The 11,338-nt window shown below is 18.9% G+C and overlaps 1 protein-coding gene across 1 annotated transcript in view; it reads right to left on the bottom strand.

Annotated features, from left to right (window-relative positions):
• Positions 1-4,948: 4,948 nt before the first annotated feature.
• Positions 4,949-11,338, bottom strand: part of LOC105361461 (ras-specific guanine nucleotide-releasing factor RalGPS2-like) — a 7,307-nt gene continuing 917 nt past the window's right edge. The window contains exons 4-12 of the mRNA XM_011498640.1: positions 11,068-11,231; positions 10,810-11,005; positions 10,466-10,638; positions 9,633-9,827; positions 9,177-9,251; positions 7,774-7,950; positions 7,160-7,345; positions 5,785-5,906; positions 4,949-5,351 (exon numbers count right to left, since the gene is read on the bottom strand). Of these exons, the coding sequence (XP_011496942.1) occupies positions 5,224-5,351; positions 5,785-5,906; positions 7,160-7,345; positions 7,774-7,950; positions 9,177-9,251; positions 9,633-9,827; positions 10,466-10,638; positions 10,810-11,005; positions 11,068-11,231 (1,416 nt within the window). The 3' untranslated portion in view covers positions 4,949-5,223. The remainder of the gene's footprint in view (positions 5,352-5,784; positions 5,907-7,159; positions 7,346-7,773; positions 7,951-9,176; positions 9,252-9,632; positions 9,828-10,465; positions 10,639-10,809; positions 11,006-11,067; positions 11,232-11,338) is intronic.

Consider the following 11,338-nt stretch of genomic DNA (forward strand, 5'->3'; position numbering starts at 1 on the left):
TTTATTATATTAAATAAAGATTATTAAAAATTAAATTCAATTTTTACATTATAGTTTTTAATAAAAATTATATGCATGCAAAATTGTACTAAATATTTCTCAAATAATGTAGTCATTTCCATAAAATTCATTCGTGTATTAAAAATTATAAAACCAGTGAATTTTTACTGTAATACCATAAAATTTGTTAAAACTAAATATATTTTCATATTTTGAAATATCAAAATTTTATTATAAACTATATCATACCAGACATATAGTTATTAAAGACATATGTTGAACAGAAAAATAAATTATAACAAATAGTTTTCAGTCTAAAGTAAAAATAACATCCTGGCAGCTACAATAAATAATTAAAGGTATTTAATGCATAATTAATTACTGAAGATATAACTATGTATAGATATAAAAGTTTAACTTATTATTAGTGTAAAAATATGTACAATTTATTTTATATTTTAATCAATTTTCAAAATAAATATAGATATAGATATTTTATCAATCATTTTTCTTATTCCATTAATTTTTTAAGATTTTATTGTATATATATATATATCTTTATAATATATAATAACAATTATAAATTATTAAATTAAAATTGAAGCAAACAGAAAATGATCTAACGAAATATAGGTACATACTTATATATATATATACATTGTCGTCACCAGCAAAAATTTTTTTTTTCTTTTCTCTACCAATTTAAAAGAAGGTATTGGAAACCAATATTTTTATAGTAAGTGTACAACATTTCTACGTTATCGTACCAGTGTCTGTACGCTTCAAATGTTAAAATAATTTTGTAGATGAAATTATATATATTTCGAATACAATTTTTAAAATTAAATTGTCAGAAATTATATTCTTTATTATTTATTACAAAGAATTTTTATTAATTAAAATATTCTTCATTTGTTTAAATTAAACAATCACTACAATTTTAATATATTAATTATAACTTTATAACAATTAGTACATTTACTTTTTTTATTTATCCCCTTACAGCATTAAATTTAAAAAATATATTACAAAAAACACTTCATAATTATTAATTTAATTTAATTTTAACTTTAACTTCAGAAGTATTTATAAATTTTAAATAATATGTTTACATGATGTAAGATAATATATATTTTTATTTTTCTAACAGATTTTATTTAATTTTATTATAAAATTTCTTGAAAATATAATTCAAAAGTTAAAACTTAATAATGTATATTTATAAAATAATATTATTAAAGCATTGTTTAATCTGTTATAATAACAAATTGTAATTCATATATAGTTAATTATGTACCATTATAAAGCTAATATTTAATATTCACGCATTTATTTATTTTCTTATCTTTTCTTCTGACCCATTTTAAAATCGTTACCTAAACAGATTTTATTGTATAGGTTTTAATTTTTTCATCCCTTTTTAAAAGTTTATGCATTGGAAGATAAGACCAATCATGTAATATCAGAATTCATTAAAAAAAAATAAATGCATATAAAATTACATTACCTTTTATTCAACTTATTAAAAAAATTGTTATTTTTTTAATCATTGATCACATTAAAATAAGAAATATAAATTCACAATGATTGTTTTAATAGACTACAATTTATATATTATTTAATATCTCATTATGAAAGTTTTGCTACTTGATAGTGAATTAAACTATAGGTAACGGTGCTCTTATAATTAATTACTGAATGCATTATAATAGTTTAATATTTGATCGCTATAAATAATCATTATATAGTTATATAAATATATAATTATATCGTATTGATATTAAATTACATCTCTGATAAATTTTTATTTGTATGTACAGGTTTTGTTATCCATTTGCTAAGAAAAGTGCTTCTTCATTGGAATGTAAATGGAGATAGTTTGGTATCTAATATTTATATTATTTGTTATATATATACATCATTCTCTATTCGAATACAAGAACATCAAAGCTTTAACATTGTTTATATCTAAATAACAAATATGAACATCGATTATATTATAATGTATATTTCCAGAGACAATACTGATTAAGAATTGAATGTTAAAAGAATGAGATTATCAGAATATGATCTTTTCTAAAATTCGAATAAATTACTGTAGTATTGCTTCTAGTAGTATTCTGTTATAATTAATTAAAAAAAAGTTAAATCACATATATTTTGAAATAATATAAAAATAAATAAAGACAATTCTATATTGAAAAATAACAAAATATTCTACATTTGGTTATGTAAACGAAATCTAATAATTCTTTTTTTTCAAACTTCTAATATTTAATGGTCTAAATGTAAATAAATCATATTATAATACTATAAAATAACGGAAACTTTGAATAATATTTGCATTGCATAAAAAAATTAAAGAATATAAAATCACTGTTTTATTTAATAATTTTATTTAATAATTGTACTTTTTAATAACAAAGATCTTAAAAACAACAATATTTGTAATTAATAATAATACTACTATCACGATACTAAATAAAATAAATTTGATAAGAAAATAATAAAATACCGGACTTTATAATTGCATCTTTTTAATTCAGAAGTTTCTTTTGCTACTTTTAATGTACAAATTAAATTAATTTATTTATTTTTTAATTATCAATAAATATTTATCGTACTCCATATTAGCAATACTGAATATAACTTTCATTTTATTAATAAATTTCTTTTAATGTTATTGATTTAAAATGAAGTAAATAAAAACTAAATAAAAATTTAATATGAAGTAAGTAAAAACTTTAATTTTTTTTATTGTCCATGAAAGAAAAATGATAAAAATTAAAAACTTAAATAAAAACGAAAAATATTAAAATTTGTTATTTTAAAAATATTGAATAGTGATCTCCAAATTATTTTCATAAAAGCATTTATAGAAGCATAAGACATGTGACTATTATTAAATAAATTAATAAGGATTTCTGAATAATTAATTAATTAATAATTAATTTTATTAATAGATATTGTTATTAATACATATAAATAATTTGTGTTTTGGGGTTGTAGGCAATTTTAGTAATTTACATATTAATTCAATAATAGGGTATTAATTGTCTTTTCAATGTCTATTTTTGTTTAAATTATAAAGGATATAAAAGATAAAGGTGGATAAAATTCTATATTAGAAAGTCACAAAATATTATGTGTATCATTTAAATATATATGAATTACTTTTTTTAAACAATTAATTATAATATTGTATATACATATATATATTTATTTATTAGCTACAAAAACACTCATTAATATATATATTTTTTTGTTAATTTCACGGCTCCAAGACTATAACAATTACATAAATAATTATCGTTATAAACATATTTTAATTTCTTGACTAATAAAATAACTTTTAAATTTAATTTAAAAAATTAAAAAATAGTTAAAATATCTAAAAAAAACTAATTTAGATTTTGTTTTATAAATAATAATTTTAAAAATGTTAGTTATAATTAAAACTTTATTAATAATACCTTTTATATGATTAATATAAAACGATATTAAATATTAAAATTAAAAATTAATTATTTAAAAGGATTATATCTTTTCTATATCATGTATTTATAATATATTTTATATATAATATAAAAATATTACATATAATAGACACCTTTCTAACATTGATGATGTGTATTCTGTATTATAGTGTATAAAATATAAAAATCTTATCAATTATGCTAAAGAAAATTTTAACTATCAATTATCAATAAGATTGTAAAGCTTAAATCGAGTTTTTATGTAGTCTAATATTATTCCAATTATTTTTTTACTAGTAATGAGAGGAAATATGATGAGATTATTTCATAGAAATCAATAAACTGTAAATTAAAATAAATAATTTTAATAATTTATTCAATATACTCTATAATGTCGTTTACTAACAACTAAATTATTTTGAATTTAAATTAAATTAATTTTTAATTGATTAATATTTAATTTTTTAATTAAAACGCATTCAAGATACCTATTGAAATTTGAAATATCTAACTAATTATTGATTTCATACTACTATCGATCATCTTCCTCTTAAAGCGTTTATTGAATCATTCAATGATAAAAAACTTAATTCTATGAAGATTGAAGCTTCAAATAATTATAAAATTATAAAATATAAAATAATAATTATAAGATTACATAAAAGGTCATAACTAATCGTGAGAAATTATCTATTTATCATATAAAAATTATATAATGCTGTCTAATACTCAATATTAATCTCTTTCATTCTAATATATTCGCTGTATTTTAATGCAATAAGTATTGATAAGTAATACACTAATATTAATTATAGAAATACTACGTGTTACAACTAGCATTGCTTTAATTGAGTAATTATTTATTCTATTGAAAAGTACTTTTTAATTAAAATACAGGAATATGCAGTTTTTTTAAACAACATTAAAAATATTTATTATTATTTTGCATTGAGTTTTTTCAAATAAAAAATATACTGCTAGTTAATATTGTTATTAGAGTAAGCCTCAAATTACGTAAATCTTGCCTCATTGAAACAGTATATCTTCTTCTAAGAATCATTATTGTCCATTGCAATGTTAAACTTATTATATGATCTCATTCGATATTAGTTTATATATGTACAATCACCTTACGCATGTACCTATAAAGGATTTTCACAATATTTTAAATTTAATCTTTCATATAAAACATTATCAATTTAATAAATCTAATTAAAAAGAAAATAATTTAAATAATAAAAATATTAAATTTTACATTAGAGTCAGCAAGATTACAAAGCATTGGATAATCCTAAGCATTAAAAAGTGCAATTATATATATATCTTTATTATTAAAGTTGAGATCCATATGTTTGATAAATATATTTTTTACAATATAAAGACTCAATGATCTAATTCTAAAAATAATTAATCTAATTTTAAAATATTTTAACACGAGTTTTAATATATATATATATAAAGTTAGAGAGCGATTTCGTTTACAAAAATTATTGCTTTTTAGATGTAATGAAATATCAAGGGCTTCTTCAGCAGACACTATACAATAGATGTCTTTTTTTAAGCTAAGATATTTTAGATATATCAACTTATTTCGATATGTTTTATATTTTGTAAATTCATTCCGTATATTTGATGATGCATAGAAAGTTCTTTTCTTATATTCCAAATAGATCTTGTAGTCAGTTGCTCACTTGTTATTCACCAACAAATAATAAACACAATTAGTGTACTTTCATCTAGTATGATTTCATTCGAATGATATGAGATTTGTTGGCACAGGTTTTCGATCTACTGCGCCACGCACTATTATTCGTAATTCCTTAAGCCACTGTTCTGCTACTGCAGTTGATAAAGCTCGAAATTTATATACGTTACCTATAAAAATCTTAATTTTAGAATTTATTGATATTTCAAAACTCAATAAATTAAAATAAAATATGTAAACTTTAAAACTATTGATATTGAATTAAATAAATAATTAATTAATTCTAAATTTCTAATTGATATGATATTTAAAGTATTGTACATTGATATTGTTCCTTAAAATTATATTTTTATATATAATTAATTAAATTTTAATATATAAATAAACCAAAATAATTATATTCTTATAAAAATATAGAGAGTTAAATATCAATATTCATAATCAAAGTAATTCTTTATATTAATAGTTAAATCACTAACGTAAATTTATTGTATGTGTATTATAGTAATAGGTTATAAATAATAAGTGTATTTTAAAATATTTCTATTTTTACAATTATTTTATGTCATGTTATATTATACATTATTATATGGTTATATTTACCTTTTTTGGGGTCAGCTAATAAGAAGGTGTCTGCATGAAATGTACTGTCCAATGCTTCAACAACCCAACCAAATACTGAGACCATTTTATATGGTTCACGTTTAAAATCGCCTCTATCATTTCTATGTCAAAAAAGAAAACAAAAGAAGAGATTAATAAATATATCTTAATAAATTATACTGAATATTATTACATTTTTAACAATATTTCTTTATCTGAAAAGGATACAAGAAAAATATTATTTATCATAATTAGAATGAAAAATATAAAACTGAAAATTTTAATTTATGTAATGTTTATGAAAACATTAAATTTAATAAATTAAGAAATTGAAGTAGAATAAAAGTATAATGAATTTAAACAATATAATAATAAAAAATTCATATTATAAGTAGAGTATGTTATGTATATTATTCTTATTAATATTAAAATACTTAAGGCATTTTATAAATATTTTGAGAATATAGAATAATATATATTTAAAATATTAATAGAAACATTATATTTTCAATTAATTATTAACATTTATTAATCTTCTTTAATATAAATATTTAATTTAGTGATTAAAAACTAAATACATTAAAATAAATTAAAATTGATGCATATACTCATATTACATATAATTTAGAAATTATTGATTATAAATTGTTTAATTGAAAAAGTGAATTATTCATATATATATATATATATATATATATATATAAATATATTTAAATTAATTAATTTTGTTTAAAAAAACTAGACATTTTATGTGTACATATTAAAAATAAAATTGGTATTATATGAATATTTTACTAATATATTTTACCTTTCTTAACAAATTATTAATTATTAAAGTCACTATATTTTTATAAATATAGTATATATTATATTATTTTTATCAAACAATAAAATTATTCAGTGATTTTTTCTAGATAGAGTTTTCAGATATGAAATAAATTACAAGTTTTTTTTTTGGTTCTAATTTCAATTGTAATAGAATATTATCCAAACAAATCTCAAAAATTATTTAGTTAAATAATATAATTCAAAATATAAATTTGTTGAATTTTAATGCACCATACTTTTAAAATAATATATCTACTTAATAGTTCAATATAAATGTTATTTTATGTGAATAATCTAATATAAAAATATGATAGATATACTATACTTATAGGTACTTGTACAAGTAAACTTTTTCATTTATTAATATACTGAAAATAATATAATTAAATTTCTTAACAATTATCATCACAGAATTAATATATTGAAGATTTAAAAAATGTTTTAAATTATAACAAATTTTATTTTAAATTGTAATTATTACATTACTTCCTTTATATAAATTTATTTATTTAAAATTAAACTTATTTAATAAAAAACAATAATGTACCCTTTAAAATATTTTGGTGAAAAATAAATCATAGAAGATGTCCATAATTGAATCCAGTATCTCTGCCAAGTTGATACTGTAGGTTTACGTCCATCTCGTAATATTATTTTTCTCCTTAAAGTACCTTGTATTATACAACGAGGCTCTATAGAGCTATCAATATCACATGGTAAAATTGATAGTTTACTGTAAAATAGATGTGTAAAATAAATTAATATTTTAAATTAAACAAAAATTATTATTTTTAAATAAGATAAATATTTTGCTTAATTTTTAATTAAAGAGGAATACAAATATCGTAAAATACAATAACATTAAACGCGTGAATGATTACAAATTACTTTTCTAAGCTACCATTTAATCACATTTTCATTTACATTTTCTATAATTTTTAATTTGAAATAACTTTTGTTACCACATACTTTATCATTTTACTATATGATTTAGTAAATATACTTTTATATTAGATATTAAATACAAAATTGTTACTTAATTAAAAATACATTAATAATACATAATTTAAGAAAATTCAATTTAAAAGTTCGTCTTACATTGATCAAAATTTTAGTACATTTAATATTGAATAAAATTTTGATGTAAAAGTAATATATTACCTTATTTTCGATAACAAAGTACAGTCTTCATTAACAGCATCAATAGGTCCTAGTAAATTTTGATCAAGATCTACAAGCTGAGTTATCAAATGTGGTTCTTCCAATACAGAATCATCTAATAAATGGCGAACTGTTATATGAGTTGCCTCAGTAGATATCGCTGCTTTATTAAATATACTGTAATAAAATTATTATTAAATTAGTTATTTTATATTTAAAAAAACAATAAAATAATTCATGCAACAATAGTTGTTGATAGAAAGCAGCATATTTTCTTTAGTTCCTAAATATAAATAAATCCTAGATATAAATAAATTTGCACTAAACGTAATAATTTTATAATAAAAATAATTTGAGTAAAATAAAAATTGAAGTAATAATTCAATCTGAAAAGTATTTATAAAAATTCTTTTAAAACCATTAAAAAATGTCATAATTTAATTGTTTCTCAATATTATAATTTAACTCCTTTATATGAAAGATTCAATAAACTATAATTGCTTCCTATTTACATTAATAATAATTGCTACCATTATAATAATTATCTTTTATGAACACTGTGTAAAATCATATAACACAAAATTATATATATATAAATTTTCTGATATATTTAATTATTTTATATTTGATTAAATATATAATTTATAAATGTAATATTTATAAACTTGTTGAAAATTTCGCTTTTACAATAAAATATTATCTTATTAAAAGATAATAAAAAATAATAAAATATATATTTTTATATATAAATATTACTATTATCTTATTAATAATAAAATTAATAAATTCTTTAATAACAGAGTATTTAATGAATATTACTTAATGAATGGTATTCAGGATAAATATTATATATGTAGTTAGATGAAAAGAAAATTAAATAGGGATTTACAGGAAAAAATACCAAGTATATATTAGTTATCTAATGCTTTGATAAATCCATTTAAAATAGTATATTTTTGAACAACTTAAATATAATTAAATTTAACAAAACTCATTATCATATTTCTAAAAATTTATTTATACTTTTTATATTTAAATTAATATAATTTATATAATGAATGACATCAATAATTATATACAAAACAATCATTAAAATATATATTAACATGCCTTAATTTAGTTATTAATCTAAATAAAAAAATAATAAAAAAGAAAGTTTAAATTAAGAATTTTCAACCCTGTCACAATGGTAATTTTGTTCATAGATATATCATACTAAAAGAATATTGTATTTTAAGAAAACTAAGTGAATTTATTAAATTATGTGAATGTATTACATGCACATTCTATAAATAAGAAATGACTTTGGCATACTTGACAACATTTTAATACTACTATAACTATATAAGCACAAATAAACGAATCATTTTGCATAACCCTATACGCGGACTCTTGGGACTCACCCAGGAGTGGTCAAGCTAGATCCATATTTGCCTCCTTGCTTATGGAAGTTGCGTGGAAGACTCGTACTACGAAATCTATCAAGACAATGATAATCATTGCTAATTCTTAGCAAAATTAATTTAAATAAACCAAAATTTTAAATATTTAAGTTATAAGTTTGATCATTTTTCATATTTTTATATTTAGAATTGATTGAAAAATAAAATGTTTATATTTAAAATTTCTAAATCAAAATGTTATTAAAGATTATTTTTAATGAATTTATTATAATTGAAACTTCGTAAAACGTTTTATTATTTTAATATAGACCTAATTTTAAATAAATTTTAATAATATAAAGCATTAAATGTTTTTTATTGATAATGTAAGTATAATTATTTATAATTAGTTTAAATAAAAACAAATTTAAACAAAAACTCATTTGTAATAATTTTTAAAAGAATTTGTGAATTTACTTTGTACCAAGACTGCGACACTTTCGATGACTAGGTACAAATTTATTTGTTGTTGAGCCAACATGTAAACGTAAGGATCCAGCATATCCTCGTGCTGGGGATAAAGATAAAGCTGCAACAGCTGTGTCACCAACTGATTCTTTACTACTACTTGAAAATGGAACTGGAGAATTCGGTTCTAATTTCATTGATAATCTAAAATAAATATGAAAATTTAAATGTGTAATTTATCCATTTTTTTTCATAATTTCGTATTGCTAGTTTTCTGTTTTGATAAATCTAATCTGGTAGTGCAGATTTTCTACATTTTACATACAGCAGAACAGTTTTTGTGATTTTTTATAGTTAATTTAAATGTTATTGTGAATATTCACAGTAGTAAAGCCATGGATATAATTTTGTTACTATTTCTTTAGAAATATTTTTTTACTATTTTATTTAATTGATTATAGGACATCTTTTAAAAATGCGAATGAAATTATGTGAGCATACAAGATTAAAAAAATTTTTAAATACTCTATTTAGATAGTTATTTAATATTGCAAAGGCATTTATTAATAATATTGTAAAATGATATTACACAAATTTTATACTAGAGTTACAAATTATAAGAAAAAACAAAATTTTTAGGCTAATTATATTAAAATTTATGTATAACATATATATATACAATTTGAATTCAAACTATTTTAAGCTAAAACTATGTTACTTCTAAAATTATTTTAATATAGCAAAAATAATAAAAGTATGATGTACATTAAATTTTACAGAAAGTGATATATTACAAATAATAAATCATCTTATTTTAACCAAAAAAGTAAAACAATATTTACTTAAAGTGATCATCTTCAAGAAACTTTTGTAATTCTTCAATGTATCGAACACTACTCAAATATCGTTGAACATTAGGCAGTGGAATTATACCAGGATATTCACTAGCTTGAAGAATTGTTACTTTGGTTAATACTGTATTCATTTTTAAAATGCGCTGTTGATTATCACCATTCTAAAATAAATATATGAACATAATGAAATTATAATGTACAATTATTAATCTTAATAATATATAAAGATAATTTAAGTAAAGTTATAACCTAAGAATATATTTTAAAATCAATCCATTAAAAAAGTATATGTATATTAATTAAATTTGAAGTTTCTAGTTATTGATACTTACTTTTGATGTTGGATGTGCCATATCAATATACACGAGATCAGTCAGAAATAATCCTAAGTAAGGTATACATGGCATTTTAATGCTATTCATGTGTTCTCGAAGATTTATCCAATTACTTTTATCACTAAATATTTCAGCCAATTTATCAAAAGTACTTCTGTCTTTTTTAGATAAATAAGCCCATGTTTTGTGTAATCTATAAGTATTAATTTATTGTTATAAAAAACTTATACCTAATTGTATCAGAAATAATCTAACCTGTATATTGGTGCACTATGTAAACCAGATATAATAGCAAATAAGGAATGTAAGTTATTTAAATCATACAGTTTCTTAGCTACTCTTATAAAGTGGGCTAAAATTTCAGATCTTTGCTTTGGTGTTAAAGCATTTAAAATTTCTTGAACTATCCAAAAGCTTGCCTGTAATAGTTTTAATTAAAACACCATTAAATATTCAAAACATGGGTATAATAATATATAATAATATAATAATAATAACATAATAATATAATAATATAATAATAATA

This window comes from Ceratosolen solmsi, unplaced genomic scaffold, assembly GCF_000503995.2.
Source record: "Ceratosolen solmsi marchali unplaced genomic scaffold, CerSol_1.0 scaffold30, whole genome shotgun sequence".
Taxonomy (NCBI): domain Eukaryota; kingdom Metazoa; phylum Arthropoda; class Insecta; order Hymenoptera; family Agaonidae; genus Ceratosolen; species Ceratosolen solmsi.